At 32.6% G+C, this 22,820-nt stretch overlaps 1 protein-coding gene and 1 long non-coding RNA gene across 4 annotated transcripts; both read right to left on the bottom strand.

Annotated features, from left to right (window-relative positions):
- Positions 1 to 5,097: 5,097 nt before the first annotated feature.
- On the bottom strand, positions 5,098 to 6,394 carry LOC106394763 (protein cornichon homolog 5). The gene is made up of 4 exons (XM_013835318.3): positions 6,055 to 6,394; positions 5,682 to 5,863; positions 5,443 to 5,565; positions 5,098 to 5,341 (listed from the first exon to the last, which is right to left on the bottom strand). The coding sequence occupies exons 1-4, from the start codon at positions 6,124 to 6,126 to the stop codon at positions 5,311 to 5,313; spliced, it is 408 nt and encodes a 135-aa protein (XP_013690772.1). The 5' UTR covers positions 6,127 to 6,394; the 3' UTR covers positions 5,098 to 5,310.
- Positions 6,395 to 11,121: 4,727 nt separating this feature from the next.
- LOC106394684 lies at positions 11,122 to 13,018 on the bottom strand. 3 transcript variants are annotated; one of them, XR_007319920.1, is made up of 7 exons: positions 12,545 to 13,018; positions 12,386 to 12,467; positions 12,187 to 12,309; positions 11,952 to 12,109; positions 11,765 to 11,858; positions 11,514 to 11,685; positions 11,122 to 11,441 (listed from the first exon to the last, which is right to left on the bottom strand). It is a non-coding gene; the product is annotated as an uncharacterized LOC106394684 (long non-coding RNA). The 3 variants fall into 3 exon arrangements; XR_007319921.1 differs by having other exon boundaries at positions 11,952 to 12,026; positions 12,545 to 13,015; XR_001278950.3 differs by having other exon boundaries at positions 11,952 to 12,087; positions 12,545 to 13,013.
- Positions 13,019 to 22,820: the final 9,802 nt, after the last annotated feature.

Here is a 22,820-nt window from a genome sequence, read left to right as displayed (position 1 = left end):
TTGTATTTTAGACGACTAACAGGTAAGTCGTCCCAGAAGTCTTCCAAATCTGAAAAACCTGCAAATCAAATCCAGATCTGAAAAACCTGCATATAAAAAAATGTTCAAATGGCTTAAAAACAGAGAAAATGAGTGGAAGATTAGATAAATATACATTTATAGAACACACAAAAATACATATCTAAAATTAATAGATCTACCTTTAAATGAGTGGAAGATGAGAGCCATCTGATTAAAAACCTGCAAAAAAAGATAGATTATTGAGAAAGACATGAGACAAAACTAAAAAATTCATATAAAGTTTGGTGTTTTCAAGTCAAAAAGATTAGAGTGGGTTTGAAGAGTTTTAGTTTGGAAAAAAAAATAAGAACTTTATACAACAGAAAGTTACCAAATGAAAAAAAATCAGACATAAAAACTTACCAAAACGCTCAGATCTGTTATGAAAGGGAGAGACATGGGAGAAGACTCCGTCAGACGACTTTCAGGAAGTTCAGATGACCTCCTGGAAGTCGTCTGGCGTATTATATTTTAGACGACTAACAAGCAAGTCGTCTCAGACGTCTTCCAGATCTGAAAAACCTGCATATCCAAATCCAGATCTGAAAAACCTGCATATCCAAAAACGTTCAAATGGCTTAAAACAGAGAAAATTAGTGGAATATTAGATAAATCTACCATTATAGAACACACAAAAATACATATCTAAAATTGATTGATCTACCTTTAAATGAGTAGAAGATGAGAACCATCTGATTAAAAACATAGAAAAACAAGATAAATTATTGAGAAAGACATGAGACAAAAACAATAAATTGATATAAAGCTTAGTGTTTATAAGTTTAAAGAGATTAGAGAGAGGTTGAAGAGTTTTAGAATGATGAACATTACATTTTTGTTGCAGCCATTTGAGAGAATGAAAGAGAATGTGTAATTTTTTCTTTATATAGGGAGACAAAAAAATTAATTAGGTTAAATATTTTTGATTCATACGACTTCCTAGACGACTTACTTGTAAGTCACCCAGAAGAATTTAATATTTTTAGCGGGAAACTAAAATATTTTTAGCGGGAAACTAAAATAGAAGACTTCCTAGATGACTTACAAGTAAGTCGTCTGGTTTAAATTATTTAAGCGGGAAAATAATTTTTAAAAAAAATTTAGGCGGGAATATTTGGACGACTGAAATATAAGTCGTCTGGGTAAAATTATTCACCAGACGACTGAAATATAAGTCGTCCACACCCTAAACATAATCCCTAAACTTAATTATCTAATTAAACACTTCATAAAATCAAATCAAACTTGCAAAGTGTTTACTATACACAGAAATAAACACATGTAGGTGAAAATTAATTTTTGAAAAAAGCATTTCAGCTTTCCAAAATCTAACCCTAACAATATATACAATACTACAACATATGTTTGCCAAACCCCTAAACCAAAGAATATCATGATTCACTACTTCCACTCATCTATCTTGAAAACAAATCAATTTTGTTATATCTTAATTTATATCACTTAAAACTGTTTATAATTACATGATTTTTATTTTTCAATCATCAAAATATTTTTTACAAAATTTATAAATTATTTTTAAGATAAACTGGTACCAGACGACTTACAAGTAAGCAAGTCGTCCAGACTACTTACAAGTAAGTCGTCCAGACTACTTCCAACATCTCAGACGACTTAATGAGGCTATATTCATAAAAATGGCTTCTGTTTTTTTTTTTTGGTCACAAGGGGCTGGACTGTAATTTCACAAGGCTTTTAGGTTAGTTTTGCATTTGATTCAAGTTTGGGTATAAGTTTGGGGTTAAAATCAAGTTGTGGGTTTGTTTTGGCAAATTTCCCAAATGATTATGAATAATACATATTTGATAACAAGTTTTGTATCCTTATTTTTTTTGTTTAATTTTATATTATTAAAAGAAATTAAACAATCACATTAAGGATATAATAAAAAAAATTAGATTTTTTCTTATATGTTAAATTTTTAATTTTATAAAACGACTATAAATTACGTAAAATTGTAAAAGTCACCAACTAAAAATTTTGTGATCAATGGTTTAATTTTTTTTTGTTCAAGCAATAACCAAATGATCATAAATCGTATGAATATGAAGTCTTATTAATAGTTATTAATATATATATATATATATATTAATATCATTTAAATTAAATTATATACTATATAAAAATATATAAATATGTTGATTTCAAAATTTGCACTGAAAAATTATTGAGATCTTAATATTTTAATTTTGAAATTTCTATTGATAAATCTCACATTAAAAGCTTTGTGATTAACATTTTAAATTTTTATTACAGCAAATATTCAAATGTTAATAAAATCATATGTGTATGAAATGTCAATAATAAATATTTATATATATATATATATTAACGTCAATAATAAATATATGTCAATGTCACTAAAGTTTAATTATATACCATATAAAGTAAATAAAATTATTTTTTTATTTATTTACCAAAAAATGATTGTAAATAAACAAATGTATTGGTTTTAATTTATGTGTTTACTCTAATGTATATACTTTTATGTACATAACTTATTTTTTAATTAAGTTGTTTCTAATATGTTATTTGATCCTGAGAATCCTAGAAATACACTTCTTCAAATTGAAGTGATTTTTAATATTAGAAGTACTATATATATATATATATTATTTTATTCAGATTAAACATTTTAGTCTTGATCTTTATTCCTAATTTTTTTAATGAAATATCATGAGAGGATTCCAATCACTTCTTTTTGAGTTTGTTTGAAAAATGAGAGATTTGATCATTCGTATAATATTTGCTTCTCCCTAATACCCCATCTAGCTATTATAATTGTAAGTTTTCTGGTTTACCATTTAATATCAAACAGTTCTTACTTTATACATAGTTACATATACTAGAATGGTAAAGTATTATATATTTTTTTTATCGGTATACTCTTAAGTAATTAAACCTCAAAAGCGTAGGTTCATAAAACAAGTAATTTGTTTTGTTGTTCTACTATTAAATGATTTTTAGACCGAACTGGTGAATATATAGTAGATAGACATTTATATTTCGAGTCTGCACTTATATTCTATATCAACTTGGTATATTAAACATGAACACTAACCTTTGAATAGATTTTTCCGGTGATTTTCTTCAAAATTTTGATTCTTAGTTATGTATCTGTGGAACTAATTTTTACAGATGTTCATCTTTTTAAACTGACGCTTATGTAATTCACCAAATTCACAAAAGAAGTTAAACAAAAGAAACAAAACTCATATCATTGAAACATAAACTAGGAGGAAAGCACAATTTTATAGAAGTAGAAAATGAAATCACTTATGGAGAGTCAATTGTGAACAAATCGAGAGCAGAAAACTTAATTTTATTTCGTCATTTTACGATCAATGTTGCATATCTGGCTTTTGTGATTTGTGTCAGCCGCAAAACTTAATTTTCTTTTGTGTATATGAATTCTTAAAAATAATTAAAATGAGATGTAACATGTTAACTCTCCAACAACGATGATACATTTAAGAGACCACCATTTGTATTCATCATTTTACAGTAGATAAAGATCGTAGTATTGTAAAATGTTCAAACCATTTTAATGAACAAACATCAGTATAAAAAACTTACTGCATGCACGCGGTTATCTTCTAGTAGTAGATTTTGATCTGCGCGTCCGCGCATGTGTATTTAAAAAAAAAATGATGCTATTTGTTTTTATGTCACTATTTAGGGTTGGGCAAAAAACTCCAATTCGAAGAACCGAACCGATCCCAATCCGAATAAGTAGTACCAAATCCGAACCGAAATTGATTAAATATCCGAATTATTCAAAATTTTGGTATTTGAAGAACTGAAACCTAATCCGATCTGAACCGAAATATTTTGGGTATCCAAAATTGATTTATATACTTATATATAATATTAATTATTTTTAGATTTAATATATGTAAAACATCCAGAATATATATGATACTTTTAAGTTCGTTTAAATACTTGAAAATATATACAAATAATCAAACGTAAATATCTAAAATAGTTAAAATATACTCAAAACTCCAAAAATACTTAAATAGTTATTAATTCTCTATCCAAATATTTAAACCAAACCAATTTATATGTTAAGTTAGGTACTCTGACATATGTTATTCAAATTTATATTTAATATTTTCTATTGTTTATAGATTTTTAAAAAATTAAAGCATATAATAAATTTTAAATTTTTAAAAATAATTTAAATTGGTTATCCAAATCCTCAAAGATCTGAAACCGAACACGAAATCCCAAACAGACCCGAAAACGAACCCGAACGCCACCCCTAATCACTATTATATATCCTCTATGTGTGTCATCATAGGTTACAAAAATATGTGTTATCATATAATTAATTGTATTTTATACGTACCATCAAATAAGTAATCTTATAATTAATAATATTTTATACGTACAATCTTATAAATAATCACATATATCTATCTTATATTTTAATGTGAAATATAAAAACCATAATTTAAATTGGTGTTTGAAATTGAGCTTTGTATTGTATTTTTTTTGTATATACTGATAACATCTTTATAATGGTTATTGAAAAATATGTTAGTAAAAATCAATTTTTGAATATATGTATTTTTTTTGAATGAATTTTTGTTATAAATCAATTTTAAATTATTATTTTGATTTGAATATGTATATAAAGTAATATAAGCCCATTACTTTTTAATATAATGTAATGGACTTTCAATTTTTTTAATAGCACAAACTTATTACTTTTTTTTCTAACTTTTTGTTTTATCCATGTTTCCAAACAAAGTTATATTTATTTTTTACTACTATCCATGCTTCCAAACAAAAATTTAAAGTAGAAAGATAGATTTAAATAGGAAAAAAATTGCGCTAGTTAGGACTCTTGACATAATCTACAACATGCGAATTGGACTTGTTTCACTTTTTTCTAGCGGCACAAGGTCATACATGGATAATCTTAAATCTTTTTTTTCTGGGTCAAAAGATAATCTTAATCTAGAACCTTAAATTCCAAGAGTCAAAAGTTTCTTTCCAAAAACTGTTTCAACGTTAGTTTCAAAAGTTTAAGCAATTGATCAACGTCTTTACGAGTTGTGTAATGAACTAAAAAGAAAGCCAAAAAGATAATAAAACAACAAAAAAAAACATAAAAATCAAGAACTACATACAGATTTGTCGTGGTCAACAAAATCCATCAAGAATCGGTGATTAAAACGTAAGAAAAAAAAGTTGGTCAAGTACAGTGATTTGATTTCTCAAGCCTTAGATGTCTCCCAATGCCGAGTGGATCAACCTTAAAACCAAAACGAATACAAAAAATAATTAGAATAGGAATTTAGCTTCGAAACACATGAGGATAACATGAACGTATAGTGCTTTAAGATAGAATTTTACCAATAAGATGTGATAAAAGTGCAGAGGGTGATATGACCAATCTTGTAAAGTCGTTTCTTTTGCTCCCCTTTATTTGTATTGTGCATCTCTGTAACGTCTGCCAAATGTTCCTTTTTCATGTATCTTTAACCGGCACATAGAAAAAAGACATTATTCAGTTAAACCGGATTTGTTGAATCGATTACCCTGTTGACTTCGAAAAATTGACCAATATGATGATGAGTGAATGATTTACTTACAGTCTAATGTTGTAGAAAAGGTGGGGAAGAGACAAAATCGCCATGAACCAATGTCCAGTTAAGACATAATACACACATAGAAGTCCTTGCAAACAGAATTCCGGTAGAATCACCCGGTTTATTTTGGTAGATGAATCGTAAGGGTTTATGTGATCAGCCTCTAGATCCGCCAAACATGTCAGCTACATTACAAATAAAATGATTAATTAATGACAAATTTGATCGAATTACAAAAACTTATTATCTGATTCAAACTACACTCAGAAGATCGAGGCCAAATTCAATAAAAATGTCAATATTTTTTTAATTTGTGCTCTTTAAACTACGGTATAGTTTAATTTAACCTAACAATATACTTAGGAGAAGTAAAAACCTGGTAGATCACGATGATGAGAAGGGTAACGAGGAATAAGAAGGAGATAATCCAATCGAGTAAATCGCCCATCTTTAGCGGTGGCGGGAAATTCAATATCCGTCGTTGCTACCGCCTTGCTCTGACTCTGTATTGTCGAACACGGACGCTGTTTTGGTCAAAGCTTTGGGAATTGCAGGTATCAATCTGATTTATAAACGGAATATATAAGAATTGGTTTTTAAAAAAACTATTAAAATCCCACTGGATCCGGTTGGATTATCTACTTGTATATATATATGTGATGCAAACTGATTAATACAATATTCTGATTTAGAGCATATTTGGAAGTTTGACATTAGCCACAACTCCCAATATTCTCCATTTGTATGCAAGTAGCCAGAAAAAAATGATCGTTCCTATTACGTGCTTGAGTTGCATACTAGGCAAAGAATATTAATTTTCCATCTGTAAACTAATTTTCATATATTGTTTGAATACTTTATGTTATAAACTCGAAGAGATTAATGTGAATACAACGCTCAAAAACGAATTTTTTATATTTAGAAACACTTTTTCACATTCAAATTACATTATAATTCAAATTACATTATAAGACACTTATCACTTGAGACACAAGCTCTTAAAAAGATTCTTATGACCCTAAACTAAAAAGAATCTCTCTTCTCTTCTTATTTCATTTTATTATTTTTCTTATTCTACTTTGTGTTTTTATTTACTTTTATCTCAAGTTCTAAAATATATTAAACAAAAATAATTGTCATAATAAATTATCTATCTTTTAAGATCTATTTTCATATATATATATATATTATATTAATGTGTAAACAAAACTAAATATGGACGTGTACACCAAAGCGTGAATAGTAAAATTATAAATTAGTTGTGGATATGAACATCTTAACAGAATTATAAACTAGTTGTAGACATGGACAATATTCATTCGATTCTATTCATCATCTCGGGATCTAAATTCAACTCTAATCAAATTTACATCCATCCACATCATGACAAAGTGCAAATTTCTTAGATCGAAAATCTCTGACATGCAAGATCTATTACTCTCCGACATAAGGTAAACGCTTCTTCGATTTTTCTCTCCGCTTATACTCACAATATCATCTCTTTCTCATATTGATTGAAGTTTAATTGCAGATAATTTATCAATTAGACTGAAGAAGCCAAGTGCTTATGTTGGAGATAACAGAGTCTGTGTCCATGTTTTATGGTATAATTTTAGTAACATGAGTCTATTATGTACACGTGTTATTGTATAGTTTTATGGAATCAAAACAGAGAGTTTGTCCATGTTATCTACTATAAACACATTAACATCACATGTCCACACATTACTCATCACTCATCCACACATCACCCGTCCACAAATCATCCAACCACGCATCACTCGTCCACAAATCACTCATCCACAAGCGTCGTTTCCATTAAGGTCAAAATTGTCCACAATCTGTCGCTGGCCCACAATAAAGTGTGTCACATACAAGAAGTGTCTCTAGGTGTAATAGAAATTCAAAAAGTGTCCCTTAGTGTAATCAAAACACAAAACTAAAGTAATGTGAATGGGGAAAACGGCTTATTCATGCCCGCACTATGAAGCCAGGGAAAATACATACCCAAACAATATTAACGTGCCAAAACATTCCTAAACTAAATAAGAATTTGAATTGCATACCTAAACTCATAATAAATGGCTAAAACATGCCTATAGCCGGTTATATGATGATTTGGACTATTTATTAAAAACATTTTGTAGTTTAGTCTCTATAATTCTATTTTTTGTTAATATGCCTTAAATAACTTAAATAATCAAATTTATCGTATTTATAATTTTAATTTGAAAAGTACAATTTTATTTTTTTTACCAGATTTTAATTAAATTTAAATAATAAATTTAATTATTTATCAGAAATTTAGATAGTTATCATATGTAATATATTAATTAATTAGTTATCAAAGTATGTTATCTTCCTTATTAAAACATGAGAATTAATTATAAATAATCTTACTCATATGTAATATTTACAAGAAATACCACTGGATTTATATTTATATAAAATTTTCTTTACAAATATAGTCATTCAAATTTTAATCAACATAACTAAAAATACTCTTTAGAAATTTTATTTTACAGTACAGATCTTTAATAATATTACACTTACTTAATAAAAAGAAAAGAATGGCTAGTTAACCAAAAATAGTTTCGAACGCAGCATCTCAAGAAAACAAATATCGCACAAAACCACTAGACCATATTTCTTTATTTTTATTTTGCTACAAAACTAGTATGTAATATTAATAATACACAAAAAGTTTACAAAACTAGTTCCCGATTAATTATCGTATAATATTTTATTTATATTATATATATCACACAAGCACATAATAAGATTTGCAACTAAAATAACCTAAGAAAATATAAAAAATATTTTATAAAATTTAAGAACTAGTGATATTAAATCAGGTTTTAAATTATGATACTGTTTTTATGTTGTTTTCTATTTATTTAATTTTTTTTGTATCAAATATTACAATATGAAATAATAATAAAAATAATATATTTATATTATTAAATCTATTTTATTTGATAAAAAATATTTCTATTTTATATATCACCATATATTAAAATTTATTTCCAATTTTGAAATTATAAATAAGGCCAATTTGATGATTTTAATTATTTGTGGCACTTTACAAATAAATAAAATGATAAAAAATAAAAGATAATTATTTAAAAAATAAATCAATATATTTTAAAATGGACTGACACTTATCAGTTACGAGGCATGTTTTAGCTATTTATTATGAGTTTAGGTATACAATTTAAATTTTTATTTAGTTTAAAAATGTTTTGGCACGTTAATATTATTTGGATATGTATTTTCTCTGGCTTCATGGTGCGGACATGAATAAGCCGTTTTTCCTAATGTGAATGCTATACATACTTTTTTTTTTGAACAACGCTATATTCAAATTTAAAATAACTGCGATTGTTTGTTTTTTTGTCTGCGACACTGTCCAATGGTTTCATTTAAAAAAAAATTTATTTGACTATATATAATAAAACTTTATTTGGGCGGTGGCTCTACATTAACTGAGTCAACCGACCAACAACTGGCTTTTCGAATAGAAGTTTGATATAAGAATATCCTTTATCGAAAAGCATATTCTTCCCTTAGTGTAATGTGATTTTCTTAACGTTTTAAAAATAACTAAAACCATCTCTAAAACATCAAAAATGAGAAAAAAAACTTTTCTCAGTACTGCATCACCATGATTGAGTTATTATGTCATTCTCAGTTGAATAATTTGTATCTAGCAACTAATATATAAAGAGGTTCTAGCCAGCCGTAAAGTCTTTGCATAATTTTCCAAAAGAAAAAATTTCAACTTTGGTGGAAAACTGGCAATCAAAACATTAGCTATCCAGTTGGATTGAAAATGGTGTTCCTAGGTTGGAAATGTTGTTCCCGGTGTTCATCTGTCTCATTTCTAAGTTTATTGTTGGGTGATACTCGATTTTGGTAAAATAAACTCTATTGTTTGTTAGGAACAAATATGAGTATCTCTTGAACCATTTCTTACTTGGTTTTTAACTCTTAAGCATAGGATTTCAGAGGAAGAAATACATAATTGTTTCTATGTTCCATTCAAGATCAACTACCATGATGTTTTTGTTGTCAAGATTTGTAGGACCCATTGGTAGAAATTGGTACTATTTGTATTTTCATTACCGAAATACTAAAAAATTTACATGGTTTGCAGAAATTTTAAATCTATTTATAGCGTAAACTATGTACTTATTTTACACATTTCTGTATATATTTTATTAGTCAAATATTGTTGTAAAAATTTTTCATTTTTAGTTATTTTAATTTTTAAAATTTTATTTATATAGCTTAAGAAAATATTTACAACAAAATAAATTGAAATATAATCTCTTATATGATTTCAATAACATGACAAATAATCTCTATGTTTTATGTTTTGACACATCAACACTTATCATCAATTGTCATCAAAATACTTGATTTATTTTGTTTTATATAAAATTTGATTCTCGTAATAATATATGAGAAAGTATGGGTTAGTAAGATGCATCTACGAGATAATAGTATTTATTTAGAAATATATGGTTATAACAGAATGCTGCAGGTGCGAGGTATGGATAAACACAAACACGTGTGTATTTGATTGGCGATGTGTATTTATTCGACAGTTACAGATTGAATGGCCGGGGAGCGCGAGATGTTAATCTATTTATTTTTACGTATAATACATGTATTTTGTAGTATATTATGATCTGACCGGGAAATTAAAAGAACTTGCGTGTGAATACCAAATTATGATCTGATGTATAACTATGCGACTCACATATATTACGGGTCTAGGTGGCTAAGGATTGCAGACGCTGCAGCACATGAAGAATAATCAAAAGGGAATCTATCAGGCTTGTATATTCTAACGATAATTACCTGTAACATACGGTATCCCGACATTTGTATATACTTTTTTTTTTTTTTTTTTTTGATGACCGTGGGGTTCCCAGGCGGTAAGCCCAGACCAATCCCCACGAGGCCTTCCATCCGGGCACGCACGGTTATAGGCGGGAAGGTGGCCAAGGCGGGAAGGTGGCCAAGACATTTGTATATACTTGTTCAGTACGAAATAAACTATAACACCAATCTATGTGTAATAATATAAATTACGTTTGAACTATACTCAAAAGATTAATCAATAATATTATTAAGAGGTTGAAGCTAAGAGTTGTGGTCTTGATATATATATATATATATATATATATTTATATTTATATAACACCATAACGATTTGGTATAGAAAATATGATATAACTGTACTGGAAGATTAATTCAATAATACTAAAAGATGTTATTTTGTAAGTCTATATATATTAATTGGTATATATCCCTATTCACGTTTCAAAAGTAAATGGTAGATTTGTTCAACAACAAAAAAACAAATAGTAGTTATAAAGTCTGTTGTTCATAAACTTAAAATGGAACGCTAAATAATAGATGGAAACACATATTATGAGGATTCAAAAAAGAAAGAAACTCATATCACGAAGATGGTCTGAAACATAATTAGAGTGCCCATAAAACTGGGGAAAGACAAAACAGAGAAAACCAAATACATGAAAGGTAATAACGATGCATAAGTATTATTAAAATTCGGAGTCTGATCATAAAAATTATTGTTACTCCATATCAAGCAACACCCGCCTTCTTGAACACATTCGAAGTTGAGTCGACAGTCTTCTTATGTGCATTACGACTGCCCCCTCCAGACTGAACCTCAACAGGAAGTGGCTTGGCAGCTGGCTTGTCATCATCATCATCGCCATCATCCCACTGATACATTGGGTCTGTTATACATACATGTCTATCTAAATTTCGAAACATCATAACACACAATATACTTACATCGTCAGCGACGTCAAATAATCTCATCAACGATGTGTGTTATGGTGAACGTCTTATGGTGCTCTGTGAAGTTATATGCAGTGACTCTGACCTGGAAAGTGTAGGTTTTCCCTTCCATGTCTGCAATGAACGGAGGCAAACTGGTGTCTTCAGGGTTCACTCCTTCTTCAGCCTATTTGGCAGGAAAATTTTCAAAGTGAGCTACTAATTGGTAGGTGACAAACACACAAGTAGTCAGAAGTTTATCTTACCAGCCTCACTTTCCCTGAGGTTATAATGGAGCTTAGTCATTACACCATCAAACCAAACAAATGTTCCCTCAGCAGTATCATCAGCAATAGCCATCTCAACACACCAGCAAAGTGAAGGACAACTTATTGAGATGCAGTTGTATACGTATAGATATATACATAGTTTAATAGTGAATACGTTACTTACCGAAGAGCCTCAACGGCATGAGGATTAGCGCATCAAACACATGTAAAAGCAGAGACGGTGCGCTGCAATTTCCTACTGCATTTAGAGTAAGCAACATAACACCATCACCTATCTGCGTCAACGCGAGAAACTCTCCCTGTGCATAAGAAGTCAATTTCCTACATTTTGTATACTAAGCTTATACGGAGAATTACATCATCCAGAAATCTAGAAAGGACACCGCTAGATATTTTACCTGTGTTGGAGCAGTGACGATGAAATTGTTGAGCTCAGCCATCTTCAGAGGCTCAGCTCAACCTTTGCATATCCTCTAAGCAGTGGTGCGGCAGATGGAAGACCGGTGTCTCTAGCGACCAACCTATACAGGAATTCAATGGTCAAATAATTTAAAAATGCCAATGCACACGTACACATATAATAAACGATGAACTTACTGGTAGAAGAGAACTTCCCCTGCATTCGTCTCCTTATCAAAATACATGTGCGTCCCTGACGTTGCGTTCAAGAACAAACGACCTACACAGCGCATCGAGGCTATAAGAACGTGATTGCGACAACATCATACTGTCGTAAGAATTGAAACAACTCAATACCTCCAATCAGCTTTGGGTTTATGTTTGTAGCAACAATAACCTTTGGATCACCACATAATTCTCCAAATTGTTTGTGGAAAAAAAATAGCTTGCGAGTCAAATAAGCTTAACGTGACAGTTTCATCACTGCAAGTATATAGCAGATACTTTTGCATAAAAAAATTTATACAGATTGAAAGGACTACTCACACATAATTATGAGATATAAGCGTTACGAAGATAAGATGAGATCAAAGAGAGGACTAGTCACACATATTTATACAGAAAGCACCGCTTATTAGATCAAAAGGAAGCATTGATGACGACGTAGTGGGCGAGCGAATCAATGTGATTAATCACGAAGCCTTTACCCAGGCCTTTGAAATGGTGAGAAGAATCGTAAATAGCATCAGTCGCCGTCGCAGGAAGAGGAGAGGTCACCGTCACAGGAAGAGGAGAGACGACCATCTTCGTTTCTCAACTGCGATGTATTAGGGTTAGGGTCACATCTCTTTCATCGGGCCAGAAATCTGTCGAAGTCCAAAAGCCCAATACCCGCCAACGAACAAAGCCCATTACGCTGAGAATTAATGAAACGCAGAACTTAAGTTATTGGACACGTGGCGCCGTCTCTTTCATCGACTTTTCTAGCTAGCAGGTGACGTGGATAGGCTAAGAAGGAATGAAACACTGTTTTATAATAATAGATAGATAGGTGTAGTTTTTGTAAATTTTAATTATCGTATATTACAGAGTTAATCTACATACCACATGTGATACTCACTAAATACATCCATCAAAAAGAAAAATACAAATGCTAAATACATCATAATGTGAAACTGAGTAATTAAAATATACAGAGTAGTATAACCGGATATTACATAGTTATTTCAGATTAAACTTGTAATAACCAACAGTATCATTCCGTTAACAGAGATTTTACATGTTGGTTAGCTCCAAACAAAAATCGAAATGTTTGGAGTATTTTAGATAAGGAATATACTGACATGGATATGAAGTTTTAACCCATTATTACATAGTTAATCCAGATAGCATGTGTAATAGTACACATCTTTCCAAAAGTAAAGTATAATGTTCAAATATATCATGAGATTAATTTGAGGAATTAAAGTATATGGAGTAATATTTATATGTATCTTATAACCGGATATTGCATTTTTATTTTGGACAAAACTCGTTATTACCATCACTAGAATTCAGATGCCAAAGGCCCATCGCCTTTAATCTTGAGAGGACCAAACATTCAGACGGTCATCATTCTTTCTTATCACTGGAATTTGTGTAGCTTCCAATATAACCGAAATTGAAAAGAAAAAAAGAAGAGATATATAAAAGTGAACAACTATTGATAATTGATAATCCAACAACATTACTTGAGCGGGAACTTTCATGAACACGATAGTGGAGGTGGAAGATTGAATCGCTATGCTCCAAATTTCTCTGGTCTGTAAACATTGACAAGAGAAGCATTTCCAAGATAGTTTGGTCTACTGTCTGCTTATCAAAATGCGAATGGAGTCTTAGATTGAGAAGCATCTCGGTCTAGAAATCCCTAAATCTAACAAGTGATCTACTCAGACATGAAAGCAGAAACACAAATCATCTTCGGAATAAATATCATATATATATAAAAACAGGAGTTCCAATTGATCTCTGAATGAGTTCTGATCTTCTCTCCATAACTAAAATAAAGCTTAGCTTAAACAATGACTGACAATAGTAACTATAGGATAAAACACGAGTTGAACACTTTTATATATACTAGAAACTTTTGGGAAAAGTTGCAAATCTTGAAATTTCATTCAATCACGAGTCAGTTGCTGGGATGATATATGTCGTTTAGAATCCTCCATGGTGTCGTTCAACACCAGGTAGATCAAACTGAGTTCTCGGCAGCTTCTTTCTCGCACGCCAAATGGACCACCCTTCAGCAAAATGCGCATAACATTTGCTCTAACTGATGGATTGACCTCAAAAAGGCGACACAAGAAATTTAACTCAATTCTATATATTGTATGAAAATATGAACTTCATTCATCGGTGGGAAGTACTCCATCCGTTGCTAAAATTTTTACATATCTACACAATTCTGAATCTCAAATTACCCATTTTGCATCAAAAGCGATCTAAACCATGTACAACACAAAATAACACCAAAAAGACTCCAAATATATAATATATACTCTTAAAAAAGACTTATATCATAGTTAAAACCCATAGAAACCATGATATATCAATCCTCAATTCACTGCTGAAAGTCGTAATATTTATTTAGGCTTATCAAAAGATGGATTTAAACCTCTTGGTATTATTGGTGAAGCACATTCGATTTGTGCTGTTATCGTAACTTCATATAACTTACTTTCTGGCATGTGTATGAAGAGGAATATTTCTATCAGTCGATATTAGTGACTAGACCAAAAGAACCAAAGAATTCTAGATAATTATCTTCAGCCACTGTTTGAATAATTATAAAGTGTATGAAGTGAGAGGTGGAAGCATATGATCTTCTTGTTCCGTTCATGACTCCTTCTGTAATGACCCTTACGAGCCAATAAATTTTGGTCGGGATTTTCTCGACCAGTTTGGAGTTGGTTCGATCAGAATTAATAATAAAAATCGACCCGGTAAATTAATGTCTCGACGAGTCTGTCTTGTGGTCAAAAGACCTTCCCTTGATAGTTTGGTCGAGTCTTATATTTTTTGGTCAAATTTTTATTAAGCTGAACGAGATTTTCCGAGAGCCGAAGGACAAGGAATATTTGGTCAAAATATTATTTTGCATTATCGACCAGCTTCTTTAATAATCTTGACCGTCTAATGCCATCACATCCTAAGCCAGCCTGCTTGTTCACTTATCAAGTCACATGCCATGCACCTTTTTGCCTGGTTGCTTATGTAGTAATTGGCACATGCAACTCACAAGCTGCTTGATGTGCTTTCTGTGCTTTCTGTGCTTGCTCATTAATTCAGTCACATGATTTTCACCAGCTGCTTGCAGCTTTCTTCTTGGGAGGGAAAGGACAGCAGCTTGCTGTTGGAAGTGCTGAAGCTACTCTCCACATGTCCTTTCTCAGCCTTGCTTTGTGCTGAGTGAAACCCTCACCTGAAGCAACTTCTTATGTTATAAAACACCATCTTCTCTCTTCTGGTCGTCCATAACCTGGAGCAAAACAAGAAAAAAATTCAGAGAAAATCTGAGAGAGAAAATGAGAGGAAAAATATGAGAAAAATTCTCAGGACACTGAGCCTGGACGACCGTTTCTAACCTTCTTGTGCCTTGAATCAGTGGTTGTGGTGTGTGGAAAATTTTGAGATGGTTCAAGAGATTCATGAGATCAGTCCACAACTTATCAGTCTTGAGTTTGAATCGGTAAGAATATAATTAGTTTATTTGGATCAGTTTTTAAGGAAGCTTCATGTCTGATTAAAACCTAAGCCATGTTATGTTTCTGATCTTAAACCTACCATGGAACCTTTATTCTGATCAGGTCAGTGTCAGTAAAGATTGAAGGAGAGGATCAGCTGTGTTCACCAATCAGTTTAGTATAGCCGGTAAGCCTTAGCTTCTTGCTGTTAGATCAGTTCTGAATGAAGCCGGTTATTGGTTGATGAATGACCTATCTGGATCAGTTTGATTAAGGCTTATGTGGATTGATATTAGTCCAGTTCATGGTCCGCTAGCACCTAAATCATTTAGCTGACGACTTGTCTCTGAACCGGACTGAACTGATGGACGGATCAGATTATTGTTCTGAAACTTCTCAGCTACTGATATAGTTTGAACCAAACTTAGTCTAAACTGAACCTGTTCTGAATTTCCCTTAGTAGCTGTACTAAATCATGAACTGCATAGTTGAATCAGTTATATAAAACCGGTCGATTGAAGTGTTTAGTCTTGCCCGGTTGATATCACTCAAATTACCCTAAAGAGTGAATTTACTCTCTCAAATAAGAGGTTCAATTGCAGTACTTAGGGATCGAATCCACAAGGAGCTAGGGAACCTAATAAATCTAATGGGATTTGTTAAGTTGGATGGTTTAATGATTAAAATGTAAATTTGCAGTTTTGTTGAACAAGTAATTGCTCGATTGATTGGTTGAGGTTTTGGTGCTTAAAAGGAAATAGCTAGACTTAGGGTTTTTATTCAGGAAACTTGGAATTATAATCCTACAGATGCCTAATGAGTTGCATGCATGATAATGTAGAGCTCAACTACTAAGCAATAAGTCAATCAGCTCTCGCGTTTCTGGACTTGTCTATTAACTAGATCTAATGACCCAAACAAATGTGTTCGATCAATAGCAAGTGTCGATCGATTATCCTATAGGGATATCGATCGATACACCTTTCACTCCGTCGATCGATTATCTAATATGTATATCGATCGACGCGCTTCTAGTTAAGCTTTATGCGCGGGTTGAATGATGCTCACTAGATCACCTCTCGCCTTACTCTTAGCAAGAATCTTAGCTCAATTAGAATGGTTTCAGAATGAGAATGAAGCTATCGCTTTTATCAAACAATCCTAGGGCAAGTTCTAGGTAGCTAATCTAGAATCAGGCATTAATGACAATCCTAATGATTATTATCACAACTCAGCAATCTATAGTTGGGGCTAATCCCTCATAACCTATTTAAACCCTAAAATCTAACAATGGAACTACTCAGACATGGCCAAGCAATTCCTAACAACAATTAGGTAAGAAAACTTCATTAGAATAGTAAATAGATATCAATGGAGTTCCAATCACAAATATAACTTTGGATCTTCTCTCCAATCTATCAAAATCCTAAAAACCTTTTGCTGATAATAGTAAAACTAGAAACACAAGAAAGCACACTTTGCCTCTAACATGGTGGCAAAGCTTATATAATTAGGTTAAAACTAGTCAGGGGTAATATTGTAAATTGGTGAAGACTTGGGCTTCAAGTCGACTGTGAGCAAACGGGCTTTCTGCGCGTTTCGCTGTCGATCGATGTTCTGATGTGAACATCGATCGATATTTGTTCCTCAATATCGACCGATGGTCGAGCTCGATGGTGATCTCGGGTGCTTGCTCCAAATATACCCAAAATGCTCCAAAATCATCACTTATCTCCAAATCACTTCTGATCTTATAAATATAATAAATAGACTCTATAATATAATAATTAGTAGTAAAAACACCTATAAACCATGGGTGAAAGTGGGTCAAATCCATGGTCTATCAGTTGTAAGCTTTGCTCAGATCAGTGTCTTTGCTTAGTGGTCATGATCAGTTCTGTTCAACCGTTCAAGTTAACCTAACCTTAGATTAGACTGATTAAGACTTGTGTTCCAACCGTTTGTTTTTAATTCAGATGGTCAAGGAGAGTGGTTGGATCAGCCGGACCTGTCCTTGTGATCGTTCTGAATCTGAAGTGTACTGGAAGTGGAATGTGATTAGCTTGAGCTCGTGTCTAGTCTTCGTTAGCCAATCTCATGGATTAAAAGGTGAGTCTAGATAAATGGTTGATGAGTAGTGAATGAATATTTCTGGATTTAACATACTGAATGTAGATGATTGATAGGCTTTGTCTCTTAATCAATATTGAATTTGTGAGGTGTTTACTTAGTGTAAACACTTAATAAATATTTATGAATGTTCGTAGAGGTTTATTCCGAACCTTAGTACTTGTTCTCAAGTAGTAATATATATGTATATTATTAAATATATGAGTATAAATCATGTGAAGTCTTATTGTATACTCACTCTCCTGAAATTTCCCGCATTACAGTGAATTGTTCTTGCGATACGGAACAAGATCACGAAGACACGATATTGGGGTCGCACCCTAGAGGCCGTGTAACTGCATGCAGTGTTAGATGTTCGATCTTGGAATATTTAATGGAGATTATGGTTATATTTATTTCCCCGCTAGGCTCGGTTAGTCTTGGTGGTTTTCTGGGTTTAGTATATATATATATATATATTATAAGTATGAGTGAATGGCGGGTGTCGTGGAGGTGATGTTTAAGATACGATTCACATCGATGAAATGATAGGCCTTATATATGTACTTTTATTAGCTATGGAATATATTTCCACTGCATAAAATTGGAGTTGTTGCTCAAGATATTACTAATATACATTGGGGTGTGGGACTAGGCTCACTGAGTAAACTAGTTACTCATGACTCATTTGTTATGCAAGTAACCAGTAGACGGGAGACCTTACTCTAGGACTGGAAGGAACATCATTAGCCAGCGGTAGTTTTATTATCCCTGCAAAGTCGTTTTGATATTTCTTGTGTATAAGATTTATTGACCGAAAACCTTGAGGTTAATTTATAACAAATTTTGTAAGATGCTTTTTAATAATATATAAAGAATGTTTTTAAAGTACAGGTTCCATATGATATTAGTCCTTGTCCAGACGAACTAACTATCGGATATTTCTTTTTTTTCGGGTTGAAAAGCCTAGAGTGATATTCGATAGGAGTGTTGGTGTTCTTTGGTGGTTGGTCTAAGGCGATCGGAAGTATTCTGAAAACCTCGAATCGACCATCGAGGAACATCGACCGTGTCATTTCCGGTCATCTACGATCGGGGGTGTCACACCTTCAGCATCAGCGATTATTATCAGTGGATTAACCATCTTTGCAGATTTCTTTATCTTCCGGTTAGTTCGCTCTAACTCTCTAAAATCCTGATTTGAAAGGTTCAAAATAAAATTTCCCTTGTTGCTTTTAGTAATGTGATGCATACACCTGAAACACACAAGAAGAAGAGAAAGAACTGTAACTAAACAAGAAATAAAAAGTTAGTCTAAATTCTAAACCTAATCTAATGGTGAATCAAAGAGTCTTCGGCAACGGCGCCAAAATTTTATATGCTAAAATTAGTCCCTAATGAGCTACTCTTAAAATTCAAAGATGCAGTCGGAATATTTAGGGGTCGAATCCACATAGACTCAAAATCACTCAATAGATAACAAGCTAAAACGTGAATGTAATGAAAGCAAAGAGAAACTAAACAATGTAGTTAAATTAGGAAAAGGCGCTAGACTTAGTGATGTTCTCACGTAAATCAGAATTACAAATCAAATGAATTGGTTAGGGTTTAGTTAAGAACAATTCTTGAACTCAAAGCACAATATTCAAATCATTCAACTTTCATTGAAGAGATTATCTATGTCTAGATCCTAGAGTTCTAAATTTCTTTGAAAATTCAATAATATTAAACACAAGTTTGGTACGTTCACAAAATCTATAAACCAAATATCTTTGCAGATAGATATTTTGCTCATCTAAGATTAATTTCAGACATCAATAACACTTTCATGTCTATCAATATCTAAATTCTAGGTTGTCAATTTAAAACTAGCATTAAGTTAAATCTCGATAAAGAATTATAAGATTACCCTACAAATTCTATTAATATTCAAATCATCTTTAAGCCATGAAGAATCTTAAATCTAACATGAAAATAGCCTAGATATTATCAAACTAACATAAACTATAGACTGAGTAAACTGCATTAAGAAAAGAATAAAAAATAAAGGAGTGTGAAATCTTTCTCTTTACCGGTTCTGATTTATCTCTCCCAATAGCTCTAAAACCGCCAAGTCTTATGTAAAAATAAAATATACCTAAACAATAGTTCAAAATAGTAAATGTAGATCTAAAACACGTTAGGTACTAAAATGCAAATAATTGAAATCTTTGGGCCAAACTCTAATTTGTTGAAACTTCTTTGAACTGTGTAGAAATATTTTTCGCGATGGGTGTCCACCGACAACAACGGGTGGTGTCGATATAATCCAAGACCAAATATGTAAAATCTGATTTGATATGTTCAGCTGAAATTCTCTTCATGTTCCAAAGTGCTCTAGAATATTCAATCTTGTCCAAAATTTACTTGAACATACAATGACTCATAAAGACTTTAAACATACTTAAAAGACTCTAAAACTGGACTTCTATCATGATCAAAAACCCATAAAACCAAGATATATTAGTGGATTTCCCTAGGATAAGTATAAGACAAATTCTACATTTAAACATAGATGGAACTATACTTGTACTAATATTTAGGTTGCCTATTGAAGAAAAAAATAAATTTCCCATATGGCTAAAGAATGATATAAATTTTCTATATAGATACACTTCAAAATGTAGTCACCGGATTGATGAAACCAATCTGACTTCTGAAGCTGTCAGGGTTGAAAAATCATGACTGTCACGCCATTATACAACGACTATACCAATTTGCATTTCGTGATCTCCTTTTAAAAATGGTTCATACTGCAATTGCAGGTGAAGATATTTTATAACGACAATATTGCCCCTTTGAAAGAAAATATTCTGGTGAAGCTTTGTAATTTGGAGAAGATATTTGATTGGAGAAAATATTTCCTCAATTGTTCTTTAATGTTATGGAACATATTCCCATGCACATGCCAGATGAAGCTGCTTGAGGTGGTCATGTCCAATATATATGGATATATTCCTTTGAAAGGTACATGTATTATCTGAAAAAGAAAGTATAAAACAAGGCACATATTGCGGAATCCAGTATTGTACAATGTTTGAATGAAGAGTTTTAAATGCATCAACAACTTACTATGGTCATCCATAAGTTACAGAAGAAGTTTTCCTTCTAGGAGAAATTTGATCTACTTATACTTATCAAGATGTGCCAACTTTGTTTTACGATTGTTGGGGTCAAAATCGGTTACGACGAAATCAACTTCAGAAAACTTCCCGAGCAAATCTTATCTTCCATAAAAATAGAAAGAAGTCAAAAAACGAAAAAAACTACCAAAGGTCTAATGGTCAGCTCGTCAAAACGGACGAGCTGGATCGACCGCTGGATTCAGCTAGGCCGTTTGGCGAGCTGGACCAGTCCAGCTCAGCCGTTCGCCAAGCTGGATCAACCACGGATCCAGCTCGGCCGTTCGCCAAGCTGGATCAACCACAGATTCAGCTCGGCCGTTCGCCGAGCTGGACCAGTCCAGTTCGGGAACGGCCGAGCTGAATTGACCAGAATCCATCTTCACCTCGTCCTTGTAACTCCTCTCCCGAGATTGTATCAAACTCGCTCTTGTTTCGTCCCGATCGGAGGTATCATTGGAACTTTACGGTTTAAAAACCGCAAGAACTCTTTTTCTCGAATAACATTCAGATTGATCGTATAAAAAGGCAACGGTTAGCTGAACACCTACGATTGCCTACGCTATACGAGAAATTTGATTGTTCTTCGGAATCGACGTCGTTTCGAAAGCGCTCTTTTTAAAAATCGTAAAAACGCTTAAGTCGGAAAAACGGCCCGAAAAGGCCCAGAGCGCGGCAAAGAGCCCACTTACGATTTTACGAAATCAAGCCCAGTCGCTACGACGGTTTATCATTTGTTGCCCAGAAGAAGATAAATGTCAAGTTCAAAGGATAAATGTCAAGTTTCCGAAGATAAAGATAGAGATCGAAGAAAAATGGAATATTTCAGCGGAGCGATAAATTCGACCGAGGGCAGAAAGGGAAAAGGTAAACCGCCTTAGAAGGAGTATATAAGAGGATCGAAGTTGAAGGGGCAGGGGGCGCGAATTTTCTACTCAGAGCAATACTTATCACTTAGAGCAATTTAGGCATACTTTCTGTTTTTGTTGTCGAGCTGCGACTCAACTAAGTTTTCAAGTCTTAGGTTGCTAGAACTAGGGATCTCGCTGACAGCTCTTGTGGCCGAAGGCTCTTACCTTGTTGTAACGCTCAAACGCATATTCGGAATATTAAGCTTCTTGCTCTCTTTTCGATTCATATATTTACTTTTCGTTCATACTCTCGTGTTCTGATTACCTGGCGTGTGGTTTAGCAGATATCCGAGACCTCTGGGAAATTTAGGGTTTCCTAACTTTCTTAATTTAAACGAAAATCGACAGTGCGAATCACAATTTGGCGCTAGAAGGAGGGGGGGGGGGGGAGGGGACAGATCAATCTAACTCTCAGCCACCAACGCTCAATCAGACATGTCAGCCGACGATCTCAACAACCAACAAACTCGCGACGGAGATGCCGTCGACGACAACGTTGAAAACACTCCAGCAACGAACGTCACTGCGGTTAACTTCAACACCGAAGTGTTCGAGGAGGTCTAAAAGATGTTCTTGACTTTCCAAAAGAAGTCGGAAGAACGGGACAAGGTCATGAGTTCTTTCGCTAAACAGGTCGAAAACCTAACAGAAAGAACCAGGGCCGTCCTTCCGCATGGAACAACCCGAGTCCGCGGAAGAAGACTCAATTTCACAATTCCTTCAAACC

The sequence above is a fragment of the Brassica napus genome, chromosome C2 (genome assembly GCF_020379485.1).
Source record: "Brassica napus cultivar Da-Ae chromosome C2, Da-Ae, whole genome shotgun sequence".
Taxonomy (NCBI): Eukaryota; Viridiplantae; Streptophyta; class Magnoliopsida; order Brassicales; family Brassicaceae; genus Brassica; species Brassica napus.
This window is presented reverse-complemented; position numbering and strand designations above follow the sequence as displayed.